The 21,206-nt window shown below is 40.5% G+C and overlaps 2 protein-coding genes across 2 annotated transcripts; both read left to right on the forward strand.

Annotated features, from left to right (window-relative positions):
* Positions 1-827: 827 nt before the first annotated feature.
* On the forward strand, positions 828-7,174 carry rgrb (retinal G protein coupled receptor b). Its single transcript, XM_033610941.2, has 7 exons — positions 828-1,145; positions 1,358-1,514; positions 4,044-4,165; positions 5,030-5,183; positions 5,285-5,402; positions 6,349-6,462; positions 6,709-7,174. The coding sequence occupies exons 1-7, from the start codon at positions 1,070-1,072 to the stop codon at positions 6,847-6,849; spliced, it is 882 nt and encodes a 293-aa protein (XP_033466832.1). The 5' UTR covers positions 828-1,069; the 3' UTR covers positions 6,850-7,174.
* A 10,493-nt stretch (positions 7,175-17,667) lies between these two features.
* slc18a3b (solute carrier family 18 member 3b) lies at positions 17,668-20,602 on the forward strand. The gene has a single exon (XM_033610891.2). It carries the CDS (start codon positions 18,275-18,277, stop codon positions 19,841-19,843), a length of 1,569 nt encoding a protein of 522 aa, XP_033466782.1. The 5' UTR covers positions 17,668-18,274; the 3' UTR covers positions 19,844-20,602.
* The last annotated feature ends 604 nt before the right edge of the window (positions 20,603-21,206 follow it).

Raw genomic sequence — 21,206 nt, forward strand, 5'->3', positions numbered from 1 at the left:
GAAGACTGTTTCCAGGAAGTAGAGGCATGCACTATTCAAATTATTATTATTAGTACTATTATTATTATTATTATTATTTTGGAAATTAGTCATATTTTTGAGGTCCTAAACATACTCGAAAACTCACCAATTTTGGCACGAATACGTTAACTAGCGAAAATCTACATCTGATATAGGTTTGGTAAATGACTGTCAAGAAATGTCCCAGTAGCACCCGCTACACATTTTCTACGGACCAGCCCCTAAAGCTGGTTTCACCTAGCCTACATGTAAGAAACTCGGTAGACACATGTGACACTCTAAGACGTACAAAAAAGCCTCTTGGAGCCATACTCTAAACTCAACAGGAAGTCTGCCATTTTGAATTTACTGTGCAATTTTGGTGCCCATTTTTTTTTGCCATTTCCAGGGGTTGTACTTATTTTAATTATTATTATTAATTTATTTAATTTATTTAATTTAACGTAACAGCAGTATCCTTTATTAAGCCTTATATTCATTATAACATGTTCATTAAATAAATCAAATAAAAATAGTAATTCAATATAAAGCTTATTAACCACTACACACTGACTTTAATCATGTGTTGTGTATGCAAGAGTTAAAACTGTAGTTTGCTTTATCAGGCCACTTGTTGCTCAACATATCAAGCAACCTTAAGAACAACATTTCCCATGTTTCCTTTTTCCCTTATCACCCACAACAACACAAACACCGTCAACTGGATTAAGTAATGTGAGGGGAGGTCGCCTTAACATTTGGGTTCCTGCTATATTTACTTAAACTGATATCACAGCTGAGCCCTGAATCACCAAACTTCACATCAAAGAGTTGCGCAGCAAACGCGCAAACTTTTGGCGCAGTGAAAGTTGCAGGAAGTTTGAGGGAAGTCTGTTCGTTAGGACATTCTTCAGGGGATTGCTACAGGGGTTTACTAAGATTAGGCTCTTTGTGCTTTTTCACGTGAAAGAGCCTTTATAAGGCGTCATTCAGCTGGAGACGGTGGTGCGCTTTATAACAAGAAAAGGACTTGTCTTTAGGTGCAAAAGTTTTGTTTGCGCACTTCAACATGGCAGCGTATACGTTACCGGAGGGATTCACGGAGTTTGATATGTTTACATTCGGCACAGCGCTGCTTGTTGGGGGTAAGTGACCGGAAGACATGTTTCTGCACGGATTAAAGGGACAGTTCACTCGTTTACATTATAAAAGCACCTTAAAATACCAAACTATGCTGTTTTATATTTTTGTTTTTCTTATTGAGGTGTTTGAAATGCAGCAGATTTTAGTTACAAGCTTACTGTGCTGATAAATTGCAGAAATTAAAGGGACATTTCTCTTCTTTTCTCACTTCCAGGCATGCTGGGATTCTTCCTCAATGCCATCAGCATCGTGTCCTTCCTCACAGTGAGGGAGATGAGGAACCCCAGTAACTTCTTTGTGTTCAATCTTGCTGTGGCGGACCTCTGTTTGAATATTAATGGACTCACAGCTGCCTATGCCAGCTACCTCAGGTATCAGAGGACACACTGAGGTTATAAAGTTTGGTTATGTTTGTTATTTTACTTCTTTGGGCTCTTTTTTATCATGATGGGGGAACTAAATTTGTTTCAGCAATCAAAAAACTGGCTTAGTATTTAATATAATGGAATGCCATGTAAGTCAATATTCGATAAAGTAGGCTAGTATGCCTATGAAATAAATCCTAAAATAGGCCTAAATAAATGAGGAAATAGCTATATAAATAAGTGTAATTATAAATAAGGGTAAATATAAATATACAAATGAGTTAATATACTATTTTTTAAAGGATTTTAATTATTTCAGGGGATTTTTAATACATGATTTTATTATTCATAATGTCACATTTCACAACACTTTTAATTTCCTCCTCTTTTATTCAAATTAATGGCACATTTATCTCACAAATTTACACTAAAGCAACAGCACAAGAATTAGCTAGCTAGCACAAAAAATAGCTAGCCAGCACATCCTTTTTGAAATGGATGTTATTCAGCCAGCAAGTCCTTTTTGAAATGGATGTTATTCAAACGACTACTTTTAATTATTTCAGGGGATTTTTATTACATGATTTTATCATTCATAATGCTACATTTCACAGCACTTATTTACACTCTTACATTCAAATTAATGAAGCACAGTTATTTCACAAATTTACACCAAAGCAACAGCACAAGAATTAGTTTGCTAGCACATCCTGCTAGCGTTAGCCAGCTAATTCTTGTTTCATTTGTAGTCTGATAAACAGTATATTTATCCAATAAAATCCCAACCAGGTCAGCAAACTTTCTGTTGCTGCTGTTACACAGGTTATACCTGGCACTGTGTTGGCCACCAGCCTGCTGTGACCTCTGGCACAAGCAGGATGCACTAGTTAGCTAATTCTTGTAGTGTTGCTTTGGTGTGTAAATCTGTGAGACAAACATATTTATTAATTAAACTATATTGACTAATTTATATATTTATTTTGACCTTTCGCTAAGTCCCAGCCCTGGAATAATCTAGGCTAATCATAGCCTAGCATCAGCCAGCTCGGACCAGGGTCCGACAACAACACAGCTGTGCTCCATTGACTCTAATGCAGTCGTCTCAGATTTCCTTCATTTTCAGGCTGGTTTTGTGGATTTGGAGCTAAATGTTGTGCCTGGGGCACATCGTGTATTAATGATACCCATTACCTGGAGAGGTTGGAAAAAGATATACGTTTCTTCCCTGTTCCAAAACCAAAATCAAACCCTGAAAAGTGTAGGGTTAGCTAGCTAGCTACTGAAGATATAGCCTACTGAATGTATACACATGCTGCTTTTGCTTTTTAATGATTATAACAGTGAAAAAAAAGGACTGATTCAACCAACTGTGTGTCATCACAGTGTGTGCAGATGAGTGTTGTTTGGCTTCTCCTGGAATACCCCGCCCATTCGACAGCATAGGTCTGGGCAGCTGGCAGCGGCATCTGCACACCCTGTGATGACACACAGCTGGTTCAATATCAGCAAAGTTTCCCTTTATATTCATTGTCTTGTGTGGCGATCAGCAGTGATGTGGTGGTTCACTTTTACACTGTGATCTGTAGCCTATAGTTCAGCTTTAGCTTCTAACCATCTTTGTCTTTTTAACCTGTTGTTGCTGCTGAGTCAGTTTGACATCCTGGATATATCCTTCAAACACAGACTGTAGACCCCTCTGTCTGCTTCTCTCTGGAATCACTGTTTTAGTTTTCCAAAAATATGATAATATTTCCTCAGGGAGTGAAGTTAGTTACAGTGTGGGCTCCATGCTAGCTTCGACAACTTGCAGGGCTTAGCGAATGATCAATTTACCCTAATTACCTATATTGTTTTGCCTTATTTATTGCAGGATTTATTTCATAGCCATATTTATTTATTTTATAGGCATATTATGTATTTATATTTAATACTGTTGTAAACGGCACTCCATAAATATTAGTCAATGGGGAGCACATGTTAAATAAGCCTTAAGGTTTCATAATCCACAATCCACTTTATTCAATGTGTAAAGCTCACATTTTTCAAGCAGATCTGTTGTAAGTTACCTAAGAGGATCTTAATTCACATGTCACAACATTTAAGTATTTAATGTCCATCTTTAAACCTCTTAAATATTTTATTAAGTGGTTTCCATTCTGGGTGTTAGCAGGCCTGGTTTAACTCACTGGGGGCCCAATGGATCCTTTTATTTTTCCTCTGCTCTGTGCATGGTGGATGTGTTAAGCATAAATTTATTTACTAAACTGATGCATGTAAGCACCATAAACTGACATAATAAAGGTTTTAAAATTAGATATTAACCGCATACTGGTGCATACAGTATTAATAAAAAGTTTTGCATTTGGTGAGAGGTTGTGAGGCATCGCTTGGCTACAAAGAGTCCCCTGCTTTAAAAAATGTGGCCAACATGCTTTCACAGTCAGATGTAATTGTATACACTGTTTTTAATATTTGGTTTCGGAAACATTCCTCTGCACGCTGGAGTATAATTCAAGTGTTGTTGTGTTTTTCTAGATATTGGCCATTTGGTCAAGATGGATGTGCCTATCATGGTTTTCAGGGGATGATTTCGGTCCTGGCGTCCATCAGTTTCATGGCTGCCATCGCTTGGGATAGATATCACCAGTACTGCACCAGTAAGTACAACATATCATAAGTAATGCACCAGTGTAATATAAATCTTAACAGGGACATATTATGCTCATTTTCAGATTCATACTTATATTTTGGGTTTCATTCTCGTGCTGTCTGTCTCTTTAAGCCCTCCTTGTGAAAAAACCCAGTCTGCTCTTATTGGTCAGCGTTTCCAAGTCCTATGTATCTCACCATCTTGTACACTTTTTTCTCTCAAGTCTGTTCTGCCTAGTCTCGGCCGACTATGCTTTTATTGGCTAGTACTTGTCACATCAACCTGTCAAGGGTTAGAACAAGCTGGTCACAGCACAGTAGGGTGAGACAAGATGGAACGTACATGGGAAAAAAGTAATGCCATCATTTGGGCACTTTCAGCACTTTCTACTGTGCAAAATCACCACTCGAAACTTTTGAACACAACTGGAGATTTTCCAGCAGGAATATGATCTGAAATCAGGGACAAATTAACAACATCAGCAACCAAGATTACATTTTCTCAGACATTAGCATGCAGCTACATGTAGCAGTGCAGGGCAGTGACTGTGTTAGTGACATTTTCTCCTGTTAAAAATCACCAATTAAAGTTTCTAAACCAAAATATTCACAGCCGGACATGTTTCTGCAGGAATAATACCTGAAACTGGGGAGAAATTGACAACACTGACAACCAAGATTACATGTTGCCTGATGTTAGCATGTAGCTACATGTAGCAGTGTAGGCTGTGTAATGTAAACATTTGCAGTACCTGGAGCAGATGACCAATAGAAAAATGTCAATACATGTTATAAGCTATATCTAAACAACCAAATAATATGTCAAATGTCTACTCACATCCTAAGGACATAATGTATGTCTGATTCTGTAGGACAGAAGCTCTTCTGGAGCACCACTCTGACAATGAGCGGCATCATCTGGATTCTTTCCATCTTCTGGGCTGCTGTTCCTCTCATGGGATGGGGCGTCTATGACTTTGAGCCTATGAGGACTTGCTGCACGCTGGACTACACCAGAGGGGATAGGTAGAGTTATATGAATTCAGGAATGATACCAAGTTGTTGTTGTTTTCCTCTCTATCAATTCAGATCTATAACAGCACATCGTATTTATCTTCTCTGCACAGGGACTATATCACCTACATGCTGACTCTGGTGGTGCTCTACCTGATGTTCCCAGCTTTCACCATGTTGTCATGTTACAACGCCATCTACAAGCACTTTAAGAAGATCCACCACCACAGGGTAAATGTGCTGCAGTATTCTCTAAATCCGCTTTAAAGGAACAGTCCGCTTCTTTTTGTTTTGGTGTCAGATCAGATTTGGCAGAGACAATGCACATTTCTACTTAACCCTTCTTTAGCTGTCCCAGCATACACAGTATTCACTGCATTTGTTAAATTTGGACACACAGTTGTGTCACCAACATGTCACCAGCTACTGTAGTCAAGTGTGCTCACTGACATCTACTTGTAAACACCTATCTTAGCATGCTAATGTCTGTGTTGGGAATGAGTCAGAACTGAGTGTTTTTACACACCTGACAAATGTGTAAAAGACTACACAGTGATCAGCAGCTTGAATGTTAAAGGAGCAGTTCATCATTTTGGGAAGTGCAGTTATTTTCTTTCTTGCAGAGAGTAATAAGTTAGATAAAGCGCTCATGTCTACAGCCAGCAGGCAATAAGCTTAGCTTGGCATAAAGACTGGAAACAGGGGGAAACAGGTAGCCTGGCTCTGACCAGACGTAGAAAATATACATCTACTGGCAAATCTAAAGCTCGCTATTAAAGGGTCAGTGTGCTGCTCTGGAGAGAGATAGTTGATCGTTGATTGGTCATCAGATACAGACAACTTGGGCTGGTAGTCAGCCCGAACTGCCAACCCAAAATGCCGGTATGTGACGACCTTGGAATGAGTTTCAACTATCAACTATCCTTAAGAATTACATACTGCACCTTTAATATGTTCCCTTATATAACAAATACTAACATCACTCATATACGTCGATCACCGGGACGAGGAAAAAACAAACTGGAGGCCAGCTCCTTATGCCCACTACTTTCAGGCAGCCTTAGGACGCAAAAGCAAAACAGGATATGGTGTAAGTGTATAAATGGAAACACACTGTACATGATAACGCAGATAATCACCGCCCCTCTAAAGTAATGCAACCAATTTTGTTTTCCAGTTTAACACCAGTGTACCTCTGAGGGTAATGCTGATGTGCTGGGGCCCCTACGTCCTCATGTGTATCTACGCCTGCTTCGAGAACGTGAAGGTCGTATCTCCCAAGCTAAGAATGGTGAGCACTTTCAGTCTAACAGTCAAAATGATGAAAAGGCCAGTAAGTCATTATATCAATGGCTTAACTAAAAGTGAAATTCAGGTTTATTTAATCTGGCTAAACTGTTTGCTTGTTTACAATCTGTCTGATCGTTTGACCGCTCATGTTTTACCTGTTGTAGCAATGTCACCAAGTTGTGATAAAGTCAAACTGTCCTTTAAATGTAGTACTCACATGATGAAAATTCTTTGTTTGTGCTCACAGGTGCTTCCAGTTGTTGCAAAGACAAATCCTATCTTCAATGCTCTCCTCTACTCTTTTGGAAATGAGTTCTACCGAGGCGGCGTGTGGCACTTCCTCACCGGACAGAAGATCGTTGATCCGGTTATTAAGAAGTCAAAATAATGGAAACTCAGTACGCTCTGGAAAAAAACCTAAACCATCATATGCTCTTATGATAGGTTCCTCTTACTAATGGTAAGGTGTTGTTAACATCAACGAGCCATTTAAGTGTCTGTACAGTTGTAATATTTTCACACATGGACAGTGACTCGGGATAATCTCTACATCCGGAGCCTCATGCTGGATTTGTGTAAACCTACAAAATATGCTGCGTGTAATTTATCCACTTTCAAATTACTGCATTCTTTTCACAGCAGTTTGTCTTTAACCTGCACCGCTCCTCCATCTGTGTTAGACCTCTTACAATAAACACATTGTGTTGCTGCTCTTCTGCTGTACACTCCATTCACCTTAAAGTGTTTCCTTGTTAAACCCTGGAGTACTAAGCTTCTGCACAGGGGCAGAACCAGATGATAAGCATGCAGGGCTCTGCCCAAACCTATTTTTATGTATCATTTTAGGTAATAGAGAGCCTAAAAATCTGTACATCTATTGGAAAAAACATAAAGCCTACATGCTGTTTCTGTATCTTATGCCCCGTTTCCACCAAGCAGTACAGTTCAGTTCGGTAGGCTTTTTTTTCTGTCTCCACTGTGAAAGTTGTGGTTGGTACCAATGGAACCGTTCTGTACCGTCCCCATTTTTGGTCCCCCCTCTGTTGGGGTACCTAGCGCACAGATCTGGTACTAAAAGGTGGAGCTGTGAACACTGCAGTCTGTTGATTGGTCAATAGAGGACGGTCACTCTGCTCAGGGCTGAGTTGTGGCTGGTTTTGAGGCTCATGTAACCACTGTTCATACTGTGGAGAGTTTTATTAGTAAACTGTAACTATAAAATGAAAGGATGTTTTGCTGCCTCTTGCAGCAGCTGGAGTCTGAGAAAAAATAACTTAATTCACTGGGCCGACTGCTGGTGACTTTTAAGGTGGAACGTTAACTTGTAATGTTACTCAATGTATGAGCTGATGATGTGAATCAATCAGCTCACCTTAAATTTCACTGTGACAACTTTGTTATTTTAGTTTTCATTTGACATATACTTTTAGTAATGAGTGGATCTTCGTAGCATCCCACTTTTGACTGGGTTATGTGATATTCTAATCCTCACTTGGAGAAAAAAAAAGCATCATGGAGCGTTGTTCCTGTGGGCTCTGGCAACACTAAACCCCTGAGCAGCCTGTTCCGTTTTGTTCTGAAAATGTCGGCGTGCAGCCTCGTTTTGTGGACGATAAACGAGGTGCAGACTTCCCTCGGTGAGTGCTGGACGGAGCAGTGAGTAACAACAACCCCGCCCACATTTAAGGGTACTTTTGTGGTGGAAACACTAGGGTCTAGGTACCATGTCTGAAGGGATACTTTTGGTTCCAAAGGTACAGGTACTGAAAGTGATTGGTGGAAACGAGGCTTATGTGTCAGCCTGGCAGCCTGTCCTCTCGCCCAATGTCAGCAGGATAAGTGGTTACAGAAAATGAATGAATGTAGAGAAGCGCATAGCAGGATAAACAACATAGGCATATATTATTATCTGAGTGACACAAAGTTGAAGGTATTTCAAAAACTCCAGAACCTCAGAAGCCACCCCTCCTGCTCTGCCTCTGCTGCTGTAAATAAGACACCAAATTTCTGCCACTGACCAGCATACAGAGACGCCCTCTCATGACACGGCTGTCTCAAGCAGTTACTAAGCAGATTAATCGATTGTGTTTTTGTTAGGACGACAGATTTAGGTGATGTAACTTCTATATATTGTAGGAAAGGCAGTCACTGTGTTAAGACTGTATTATGCAATTATACTGCAGGCTACACCGGAGGGAAAGTGAACGTAAGCTCATTTTGAAGTGGACAATTATTTTAATTATCAATAAAGAGGTAGACAGTGTGGTAGAGCTCTTGCGTCCTTACCTTGGAGCTGCTGATGTTAGTACTTTATGATGTGTTCTACTTCAGATTCATCTAGTGGAACTTATTTAGCTGTTTTTACACCTTTTAACATATGCTGAGTTGTTTAGATCAAGCTAAGATCAAGTTATGCAGCTGGACTGACTGAGCAATTTAAAGGAATTCAGTCTCTTCTGACACCAACTAGTCGTGGCAGCCACATTACTAACACCAGCATTAAAATGTCTTGTGGTCTGTTCCTTGCATTACACGCACGCCATCCCATCTTCTCTAAATATGAGCCACATTTATATCAAGTGTTACAGTGTCAACAGGGACATGGAGAAGAAAAGACTTCAGCAGTCTAAACTTTGAGCTGCTAAATACATGCACTCCCGAAATAAGCCACAGTGAGACATGTAGTCTCTGTCACACTAACCTCAGGGGTGGCTGATGTTCTTGCCAGGCAGGTGAAATCCTCTCACCGTCAGTGGCAGCCTGTCCCAACGGAGGAGGAGTCAGCCCTAATGAGGCACAGTCACGCAGGTTCAGAGCCATCCAAAGATAGTCCTGTTGACTCCTTAAATTAGACAAATAACACATTTATGTCACATGTACTTAGCTCTTGAATTGCAGTGTTGTCATTGTCTAATGAAAGCAACGCTTGAAGCTGTCAGTGCATAAATCAGAGGATTACATGGCTGGAAGGGAAAGCCCCTGCATCTTCACAGGATGAAATGTGTGATCTTTGTTTTTGGAGATAACAAAGCTGGGATACAAAACATGAATACAATCAGTCAATGTATAAACTCAATGTTTAACTCGAAAATGTATGTTTATGTTTATGATCACCTAAGTCACACAAATGTGCCAGATTTAGCCATACAGGCTCATTTTCATCTGCAGTCCCACATTAAGGAAAACGTACTATACAAAAGCACATACACTCCAACATACAGTAAGAAAACAAGGGCATAACTACTAATTCAGATTATGACAAGTCAGTCATAAATAAAAGCAACAGCAACACTATAAAGTAGCTCTGATTTTAATGTGTATCAAGTTTTCATTAGCCAGGTTAGCAACGTGGCTCTATATGTAAACCAGTCTGTTCACCATTTTATATTTATATAATATTTTAACAGCTATTACGTGGATTCTCATTTAATTGGTGATCCTCTGACTTTTCCTCTAGTGCCACCAGTTTGACATTTTTTTGGTTTGAGTAAATGTCTCACTACTGAAAGGACTGTGAAGTTTGTTTCACTCTTCAAGTTCCCCAGTGGACTGACTGAAGTCTTTCTTGTTGACCAGCTGACCTGTCGTCCAGCACCATCATCAGATTAAAGTGTTAATTTGTCCAATACTTTGGTTCATGACCAAATACTTGCAAAACTAATGACGCTCAAAAGCAGCACTTTAGCAGTGTCTCAATGTCTCAACGCACTACGTCGGTACAACATCGTGAATTGACGTTTTTTTCCTTCAACAACAAAAACGTGGTTAGTTTTAGGCAAGAATTGCAAGTGGTTAGGTTTCTGAAAAAAGACACAAACACCAATCTCTCGCATGAAAGTCTGTGTTTGTTGGACCCATTCACGACACCTCCCACCTGCCCCACTCGGACTTTTGCCGCCTTAACTTTTGTCCTTGTTCCACTGCGTTTTCCCCTTACGCCGCTGGGCACTGTTAAACTATAACAGCAACCAGCCGTGTATCATGCTGACGTTACAGGATGCTTAGTTACGTCGGTTTCTGACGCCACAAGTCACTGCCCAAGCGGCGGATTCCAGCAACCTCAGAGTGACACTGGGCTCTTCATACATACACAACCTTGTCACTAGTCCATTAATACCTACCTAAGACAGCCAGTTCATGAGTTATGAAATTGGACGTTGTAAATGGTGTTTGTGTATGTGTAGGTCTGCGTGTTCTTGTATTTGCTACAATGTGAGGACCGGAGCACATTTATAAACAACATAGTGAGGACATTTTTGGAAAATGCTGACATTTTGGCTGGTTCCCATTTCTTCAGAGGCCTGTTTGAGGGTTAGGACTTGGGGTTAAGGTTAAGGCCAAGAGTAGGGATTAGGATTTGGCATTTAGTTGTGATGGTTAAGGTTATCAGTACGGGTCCTCACAGAGGTAGAAGTGCAGGGATGTGTGTGTTGCCTGCAGCTGCCAAAGGGTGAGGAAATTTTTGTTAACCGACCGACCAACTGACATACAAAGTTGCTGGTCGCAGTTTACACAAAGACGTCAGAAGCTGACTCAGATGTGCTGTCGTGCAGCCAACTCTGAAGTGTCCTTGCTGCACACTGAACAAGCTCATTAGCAGGAATTACATGTCATAATCATGTACTTCCTCATAAACTCTGCTGCTCCTTATCAACCTGAACAGAAATGGGTTTTTCTTGAAAAAGACTGGGGAATCCAGCAGATTAGGATCAAATTCTTGGAAACAGTCGTCCTATTGACTGAGAGCTGATTACCAGACAAGCATTTGTGGACTAGTGATCTCAGTGATCCTTCGGTCAGAGCTGTAGATAGAAGCAGCGGTAATAGCAACAAGCTCACAGGAAGAAAGGAGAACAACTTGTCACAGACAGATATACGTAATCCCATTGAGCTCTCTTACAACACATTGTTCAAGTAACTAAATCTGACTAGAAGCCTTTTCATTCAGTGGAGTCAGGGTTTAGAGCACCATACGCCCACAAGGTGAGGCGAAGGTGTTCCTGTCTGTGCTTTGGTGGGAGATAAGTGTGTTAAATTTCATGCCAGTCACAGACAGATGGTGTAAAAAATAAACATCTGTCGCTGAAAAAAAAATCTGATGCAGCACAAACAGCAGCCCCAACACACACGGGTGCACACAAGTGACATGTTCGGAGAGATTTGGTTAATCAGAGTCAGATTTTGACCTTAAATAAATAAAAAATGAATAGATAGTATAATCTCATCGCCAGTGTTCTCACTTATTCTCTGTTTGTACCAAGGTCATTATATTTAAAGGTATACTATGCAGGATTGTCAGTCACTGTCTGTAAACATGCCCACCAGCAAAAGTGAAAGTGAAAGCCAACCCCAGATTTACTCTCATTTGGTGTTTCGCCGTGCTGTTTTTGTGTTGTTGTTTTTTTTGGTGCTGTGTCTCTCAGATGTCTGCTGCATACGGCATGGCACCTGCTTGCTACCTTTTATAAAGCCCTGACCTCACACCGAGCACTGTGTGCCATCACTCCTTTTATTTCGCAAGTTTTTTTCTCCATTTTACACACATAGCCAGTATAAAAAGGGAAACCTTCTCAGAATGCCTTTAAGTCATATATCATTGTAAAGCTTAGACTGTAATCTACATACGAGTCACATTTTAATGACACTAAAATCAACATAATTTGACCTTTGACCTCTAATCCTACAATATGGCAAACTCTGAACTCCTCTGCAAAATGCCCTTATACTTATACTTCATATTGATCTGATGTGTCTGTGGATAGTTCCATCGTGTAGCGTACCAAAAGAGCTTTAAAATAATATATTGCATGGACAACATTTATTTTCAGATTAAACTTAAAGTTTGTGCAGTTTGTTTCGGACAGAAAATTCAGTACTTTGCATTGGATTCTGTTATTTAGACAGCTGTAAAAAGATTTATAGACAGCAGAAGCACAAAATAAAAAAAACGTAAATTCTTCCTCAGGTTGTTGCAAATTCTTGTAAACAATATTTAGGACATTTCCTCCTCAATAACAACTATAATTCTAAAGAAAACATTATGATTCAAATTTCAAAAACAGTACAAAATCACATAAAGAAATTATGTCAGTTAAGTTTACATTCACTTTTCTGAATCTCTTAAAGTTTCAGATTTTTGTCGTAAGTGTCCGACGACGTAAATGCTGTTAACTGCAGCTGGATGAGATGTCTACAAAAATCAAAAAGCATGAGGACTTCTAAAAGGAGGATTATGCTTGAAGAGCACTTTATCTTACACCAACTGATGATCTGTTTAAGTGCATGAGATCTGCTGCTGAGTTACAATTTGGGAAATAAATAAAAAAAATAAATGGAGCAAAACAGATTTTACTGAGTAAAAGGTGAAGGACAGACGTCACTTGAGGGAGACACTGTTTGCACAAACCCCCGAGTTAATTATTAACTTTGTGTCGGCCCGATAAGCACAATGGCTGATGTTAAATAATCATTCAGGTTAGAGCTACTTAAAAAGGAAAAGCAAAGGTCAGAGTAAATCCAACATTAAACATGACACGTTACAGTCCACGGGTCAGATTAGATGACACAGTGGAAGGAGACATGTCACATGACAGAAACAAAGAGCTTATATAACACTGCCTGTGTCTGTCCATGATGATTCCTCACTGACTGATGTTCTGATTTTGAAACAAACTGTGTCAAAGATGTGACACATTCCCTCTGGATTTTTCTTGAAATAATCTTTAAAGGGATTTTTTTCCCCAGAGAATAATCTGGATTAGGTGATATTTGCGTCACTAGCATTTCTTCTGGTCTCATTTATTAAACCTCGCTCATATCGTCTGCACGTCTGAGGCCAGGTCACCGTCCATATCTCAACCCAGAGGACAGAGCTGACTGTCTGAACTCCTGCAGACGCTGCTGAGTTACCAGAATGAGTCACATATTATCCATGTGGTCACATCTCTGCACTGTATGAAATCTGTACATTAAAAAAAAACTGTGGAGTGTTTATCTAACGGCTGTTGCTGGGCCAAGCCTCTCATTAGTGAAATTGGGCAGTTATTTCCTGTGGCGTGTTAATCCTGCTGTTGGTGTATTAATGTTGCTTTTTCTGCATCAAATAATCCACTGAACATGCTGGACCACCCCTCCGCTGTTCAGATCATCATCCAGTGTGCTGGTTTATAACAGGAATCATCATCAATGTTGATATCAGCAACTAAAAAGTACAAGATGCTCTCATGGCCGTTAGACAAACAATATTTTTTACTTGTCACATTGGAAAAGAAAATCCCATGGCATCACAGTTTTCTTTTATTTATTTCTTTTTTTATATAATATTTAGTAGCTATCTAAAACAAAATGATATGCTTTTTCTATAAAAGCTATAAAAGTTATAAATAAACTGTAAAAACAATTCAGTTAAATGATTAATTTCTTACTGACTCAGATTTTTGTCAGATATGCAGTGATGATTGCTGGGTAATGTGTATGTTGATGTTGTTCAATGTCAAGTCTCTATATGTGCACAATAGTGTGCACTAGGGTGCATCATAATGGTGTGCACTGGGGCCTGTTGTAACTTTCTTACTCTAGTATATATCCAAATTAAAGAGTTTGACATACAGGTTAAAATTTCCTGTTAAAAACAATACAAACTGATGTAAACAAACATTTTAAGGCATTCTGTCACCAGAAGACATTATCCATTTAATTTTAAACTCAGATTGGGTCACTGAGGTTAATTTAGATCACTTGGTTGGGCTCCAGTGTTAGAGTGAAGTGTAACAACAATCAACTGGTTGAAAGTAAATGTTGAACAGTTTGCACAAAGGCAAAATCAGCTCAGAGGTATGGCATCATGTGCTATTTACGTTGAATTTAAACAAGAACTTAAACTAGAAAAGTTTCTGTGGCATGAAAACCAAAGGTACAGACAGACTGTTTGTAATGTTAGAGTGAACAGTGGAAACCAGAAGATCTGCAACCTCTGTAATGACAATTGTTTGGGAGATTTTGTATAAATGTAAGAATGTAAGTTTAATGAATTATAGAGAAAGATATTTTTCAAAATATTATTTAAAGCATTCATCTGTTTAAATCAGTTTTGCTTTTACAGTCAGATAAGCCAGGAGTGATTTGTAAAATTGGTGAATTTTGAAGAACGTTCTTTCTTAGTTTAGGTAACATTTGTTGTACTTTGGCCTAACTGTATTTATTATTATACATTATGTGCTTGTTCCTGTTTGTGCTCCATGATCAGGGTCTCAGGTCACACAGAAACAAAAATCAAAGGAAATCAAATTAAATTAGAAAGGTTCCACTCCTGTGTTTTATGTTTTAGCTGAGGGGCCACACTGTGTTTTACAGTTAATTGATCACAGACTTGTTATTACTTGCAAGTCTTTGCCGCCCTCTACTGGCAAATGATGATAGTTCTAGTAATCAAATCAATACATTTAAAAAACAAACAAGCCTGTTAAACGTTTAACATGATTCTGGCATTGAAAAATATATAAACATAAATTATTTTACACCATAGTAAATACCACAAAATTATGACAGGAATGTAAATATAGGGCACAAAAAAACTGGGTAACAGTATTTGGATTGTCAGCCGACAGATATAGAGTTTATAGATTGTTTGAAACATTTCAATAGCTTAAAAGATGAGATTCAACAATGTCACTGTTTCACTTTATTCTGTAGCTTATCGAGCTTCTGTGATGAGTCATTATATACAGGGGCGTAAATACAGACAGTGCAGGCAGTGCAGTTACACTGGGACCTGTGAGGTGGAGGGGCCCAAAGAAAGAGCAGGCCCTCCAACAATGTGTTGGGCAGAGTATGGGCCCTTATGAGTGATTACCACCTTAGAAAAATGCCTGTGTTCAAAGAACAACTTTACTGAATTAAAAAAGGTGCCCTTTACTATAAATGTCCTTGGCTATGTGATTCGTGTTCTGCTGGACCCAACAGCAGCCTTTGATACTGAGGACCACAATATCTTAGTTACGGCACCTAGTGGGCATTTGAGGTAGTGCTCTGAAGTGGTTTAGGCCTTATCTGGCAGACAGAACTATGTGTGTAAGCATTGGTGTTTCTGAGTCCTGCTCTGCTCCTCTGTCATATGGGGTTCCACAGGGTTCAATTGTAGGAACCCTGCTTTCCTCACCCTATTTACTGCCTCTGGTCCCATCCTTAGAAAGCACAGTATTTCTTTCCATTGTTATGCTGACAATAGTCAGATATATGTGCCGTTGAAGAAGAAAGATGCTCTCTCGCTTAAACCACTTCTGTTATGTCTCGAAGACATTAAAGCCTGGATGGCCCTGAACTTTTTAAATTTTAAGGAAAAGAAAACAGAAGTGATGGTGTTTGGTCCCAATGGCTCTTGTGGACCCCCCCCCCCCTGTTGACTTGGGCCCCTTGGCATATTATGTGAAGCCAACAGTTTCACACTTGGGTTTTAAGATGGACAATTTTAAATTGGATTGGCAAATTGGTGCAGTAGTAAAGTCCAGCTTTTTTCATCTTAGGCAGCTGGCAAAGGTTAAGCACTTTCTTGCACAACAGCACTTTGAAACAGTAATCCATGACTTGGATTAGAGTAACGCACATTATTTTAGAGTCAGCCAGTCCTCCCTCGCACGTCTCCAGTTGGTTCAAAATGCTGCTGCTCGTCTCTTAACTGGAGCATGTAAGAGGGAGCACATAACTCCCATTCTGGCCTCCCTCCACTGGCTGCCTGTGCACTTTAGAGTTCATTTCAAAATTCTTTTATTTGTTTTTAAATCTTTAAATGGTCTCGCCCCGCCTTACCTACTTTTTCTGTTGCTGCTCCCAAACTTTGGAACGACCTACCTTTGCGCATCAGACATGTCCCCTGACTGTCCATTTTTATTACTTGGCTTTTAACTCAGCATGAGACTCTGCTCTTGTTTTAGTGTTTTTATTGTTTTGCTTCATTTTATTGTTTTAGTGTTTTTATTGTTTTTGTTTGTTTTATGTCTTATGTTTTTATGTTTATGTACAGCACTTTATTTCAGCTGTTGTTTTTAAAGTGCTCTATAAATAAAGTTGAGTTGAGTTATCATATACAGATGAAATGATGATTGCTGGGATATATATATATGTATATATATATTGATGTTGTCCAGTGTTGAGTCTCTGATTGATCATGTGACGAGTTATGTGTCTGAAATGGCCGCAGTCCTCACCCTCTGGTCACATAAATAGTGTTACCATCAACTGAAACCATCAGAAAAGTTTCTCATTCTACACTCTTAATGGGGAGCACCATTAGTGGTTCTAAGTACATAAATAACTTAATTCAAATATCAGTGACAACATCACTGAGAGAAGGTGATGGGATGATTTTTATGTGTTGTGTGTACTTGCAGATTTTCGCCACAAGGCGTCGCCGGTGTCTTTTGTTATATTAAAGAAGCGTCCCCACATCTCTCGATCTGTTGGCACGATTCTATCTCAGGATATAAGAGCTGCATTCAATGGTTCCTGTGTCAATACACAGCTTTATTGTTGTTGTTATTGACATGTTTTGGTTCTTTGGCTAAATTTTAACAAAGTAAACTTTTTTTCCATACACATTGAGGTAAAAACAAACTAACTCCTGTTTGTCCGTGGTGACAGGAGCTGTCCGCAGCCTCGTGGTGCTGAAATCTCTTGAGCTCCTGCAGCAGCGAGTCGTTAATGAGTTCATATCTGGCACAAGATGTTTTGGGAATTAAATAAATAAAAAGCTAAGAAACAGTGTTTCCCCAAAGCAGCTGATAAATGTACTGACTTGAATATTTGTGTCATTTATATTCTCTAAATCACCTGTATCTGTAAAGAGAAGTGCATTGTTTTATTTATGTTTGTGGTGTCTAAAGTTTTCTTAAGCTTTACATATGGGCTTTGCACCTGCTGTGTGTGCGCCTACACACACTGTATACACACACTGTATGTCTCTGTATGTTATCTTGAGATCAAATTTGATAGCTGTTCTTATTATGTATTACTGCAGATATCTCAGCTGTGCGTGTGCGTATATGTCTTTGAATTCATATAGGAGCGCTGAAGAAAAGCACCAGAGTCACGAGTGACACGCCGCACATTAAGATTAAGAAAGCCTCTTTTCTTCCAGGCTCTTGTGGATGGGTCGTGATGTGGTGCTCACTGGTTCTTATTGGTTGAAGTGATTGCTGCCATGGTTGGAAATTAACATAAAGGAGGCAAGTGGCGAAGGGATCCACTTGGGGGCAAGCTGGTGATGCGTCACAGCTCTTGGTGAAAAGAGGAGACAAAAAAGGGGACTAAAATAGCGCCCAACCTGCGGGTTAATGTGCACCAATGGCCACGAAGTCACTCGTGGTCTCAGAGCTGAGCGCAAAAGTGCCACAGGTGATAGGAGGTATGGACACAGAGACCAGAGAGTTTGAGCGTCCGAAGTGTTGCAAATAAGTGACCAAAAATCGCTCCAAACAAACTTTGCCATGTGAGATTAGCGAGCGAAACCTCTGCACGGTGCAGAAATTCTACGATTTCAACACGTCACTTCTCGGGAGATCATGAAACAAGATCGGATGTGGCTGAGGCGAGGACACGTTGAGGAAGCTGAGGAAAGCCATCTTCACCGATGAGGCAGCCAAGTTCCTCTTCGCCTCTCCCTTTACGCACAGGCGAGGTGAGGACGGGGAGCATCACATCAATGTAGAGAAAACACCAATGAGTCATCCGAGGTGTTGAAAGATCGGCAGCAGACGGGTGAGAAGCACAACCACAATTTTTTGAATCGAAAATCATTTTTTTTAAGAGAAAAGCACATCATGGATGGAGAAGGGGGATCATCCGGGCTGGTCAAATCAGCCGCCGTCAAACTGTCCGAGATGGGCGAAAGAACCAAGCAGTTTGGCACCGCGATGAGGGATCCTCACCAGCAAAGACGGATCATATTAGTGATTGTTTGCGTGGCTCTCCTGCTGGACAATATGCTCTACATGGTAATCGTGCCAATTATTCCAGACTATCTTGCTGAGCTGGAGAGTGAGCAGTCAGAGCACGTCCACGTAGTGATGCACCCCAACTCTTCCGCCAACAGCACAAGCCAAGACAAAAGCAACAAGGACAATTTAGATGTCCAGATAGGAGTACTTTTTGCATCCAAAGCCATCCTGCAGCTTTTAGTTAACCCGCTGTCAGGAACTTTCATAGACCGGGTTGGATATGACATTCCACTTTTAATCGGCCTGATTGTCATGTTCGTGTCCACATGCATATTTGCAATCGGGGAGAACTACGCGACGCTCTTTGTGGCCAGAAGTTTGCAGGGTCTGGGCTCTGCTTTCGCGGACACATCTGGAATCGCGATGATAGCTGACAAGTACACGGAGGAGGCGGAGAGGAGCACGGCGCTGGGCATCGCGCTGGCGTTTATCTCTTTCGGGAGTCTGGTGGCGCCTCCCTTCGGGGGCATCCTGTACGAGTTCGCGGGCAAGAAAGTGCCCTTCATCGTGCTCGCGTGCATTTGCCTGGCGGACGGCTTAATGCTGCTGACCGTGATCAAGCCGTTCTCCAACAGGACTAGAGAGAACATGCCGGTCGGCACCCCCATATACAGACTCATGATTGACCCCTACATAGCTGTGGTGGCCGGGGCGCTCACAGTGTGCAACATCCCCCTGGCCTTTCTAGAGCCCACCATCGCCAACTGGATGGAAACCACCATGCACTCCACTCAGTGGGAAATGGGGCTCACTTGGCTCCCAGCCTTCTTCCCTCACGTCCTCGGTGTGTACATAACGGTTAAATTGGCAGCACAGCATCCAAATTTGCAGTGGTTCTACGGAGCTTTAGGTATGGTAATCATAGGGGCCAGCTCATGCACACTCCCTGCATGCAAAAGTTTTGCGCAGCTCATCGCCCCGTTGTGCGGCATTTGTTTCGGCATCGCACTGGTCGACACTGCCCTGCTGCCCACACTCGCGTTTTTAGTTGACGTGCGTCATGTTTCAGTGTACGGTAGTGTTTATGCTATAGCAGATATTTCCTATTCTGTTGCATACGCTATGGGCCCTATAGTCGCCGGTCAGATAGTGCACAGCCTCGGGTTTGTACAACTTAATCTGGGTATGGGCCTCGTCAATGTGCTTTACGCACCAGCCCTGCTGCTGCTGCGCAACGTGTGCCAAATGAAACCGTCCTACTCAGAGAGAGATAACCTGTTAGAGGAGGCTCCGCAGGGGCTGTACGATACTATCAAGATGGAGGAGAGGAGAACTAAAAAGAAGGGCTACAGCTCGGCAGGCAATTGCCTGTCAGTAGATGAAAACGGGTTCGACCCGTTCACAGCACAGCGGTCTTTGTCAGAAGAGTCGTCCGGTCAGGAGTACACTTAAACCGGCCACACTCTCACCGCCACCCCCCTTACACATTCCCACTGGAGAGATCTGGAGGTTATAGTCAAGTAAACTTTTATGTAATGTGCAATATAAACACCCAACTCACCAAATTCACAACCCGCTTTCCAGAGTTTCTTTTTTATTTTTCACTGTGATTTCATTGTGTCGAACAAGTCTTTGTAGCGTTTGTCATGGACGTATAACTGGAGTTTTGTGAGAGATCTATCAGCTACCGTTGAATTTGTGTGTATCACTGAGTATTGTAAAAAGATATAAATAGATAAATGTGCGTACAAGATTATATGGGACCAACTATAAGCAGCACATTTCCCCCCCACACCCTTACACAAAATAAATAGCCTATATTTTTAGTCTCGGAGGAAACTTTTTTTACTTGCACATCAAAGGCCTGATTTTCCTTCTTGGTTGTTTAAAAAAATGTGGATTTTAATTTTGTAACACGTGGGCCTGTTTGTTATTTATTTTTTATTTCCAATGTTTTTTTGTTGTTTGGAATTAAATGTATCATAATAAATGGATTTTTGTACATATGTGGATATATGCACAATGTAAATTGTTGAAAAAAAAAACATACGTGGACCTCTGCGAAGTGTGTGTGTTCGTGTGTGCGTGCGCGCGCGTGTATGTATGAAACATTTTGTCAAGACGTAGCTAAAGAAGTCCGTCTCCTTCAGATGAAGAAATGTGTATTCATTTATCAATTGTCGTTTTAATAAATCTCTGTTTGGATCTGTGTGACGCTGGTGATCTTTATTCTTACTTCAAGCTTCAAACGGGTGAAAACTGACTAAATGTGGGATTTATTTCGTTAGAAATATCATGAATTTATATCATAAAAGTGGTTCAAACTCTATGTTGCTTTTCGGGAAGTGTTAAAACAGCATGGTTGAACAAGAGAAATCTCATCAGGGTTTTACTGAGCATGAAAGGTGAGAACAAAATCTGTGATAGATGAAAAATAACGACTCAAAACTTTTGATTTCCACAAGTTACAGCTCAAGTACGGTGCACAGTCAAGCTCACATAGACAAGACACATTATATTAAACAAAAAAATAAAATCTTATAAATGCATCCAAGTGCGCATTGGGTTAGAAAATTAGTCTACAGCTGCAAAACATTTATTTCCCGCACAAGTGCATCTCGTTCTGACTAAAATGAAGCTGACAAACTGCAGACAGACTTAAATCTGTCGACCCGCATGGCCATCACACAACCTCTGAATGACAAACCAAAAACAGGCTCCTCTTTTTCCTGTATTAAAATTATTATCGGATGTGGGGAGGGAGGGGGGGAGAGCAAGCTGTCAGATAATATGTTCCGCGAATAGATTTCGATGG

This window comes from Epinephelus lanceolatus, chromosome 21 (genome assembly GCF_041903045.1).
Source record: "Epinephelus lanceolatus isolate andai-2023 chromosome 21, ASM4190304v1, whole genome shotgun sequence".
NCBI classification, from domain to species: Eukaryota; Metazoa; Chordata; class Actinopteri; order Perciformes; family Serranidae; genus Epinephelus; species Epinephelus lanceolatus.

Bases quoted from the DNA above. Each gene is read 5' to 3' on its own strand.
- slc18a3b (XM_033610891.2), top strand. From the start codon at position 18,275: ATGGATGGAGAAGGGGGATCATCCGGGCTGGTCAAATCAGCCGCCGTC.
- rgrb (XM_033610941.2), top strand. From the start codon at position 1,070: ATGGCAGCGTATACGTTACCGGAGGGATTCACGGAGTTTGATATGTTT. The intron at 1,146-1,357 runs GTAAGTGACCGG...TCTCACTTCCAG, and splicing joins CACAGCGCTGCTTGTTGGGG to GCATGCTGGGATTCTTCCTC. The intron at 1,515-4,043 runs GTATCAGAGGAC...GTGTTTTTCTAG, and splicing joins GCCTATGCCAGCTACCTCAG to ATATTGGCCATTTGGTCAAG.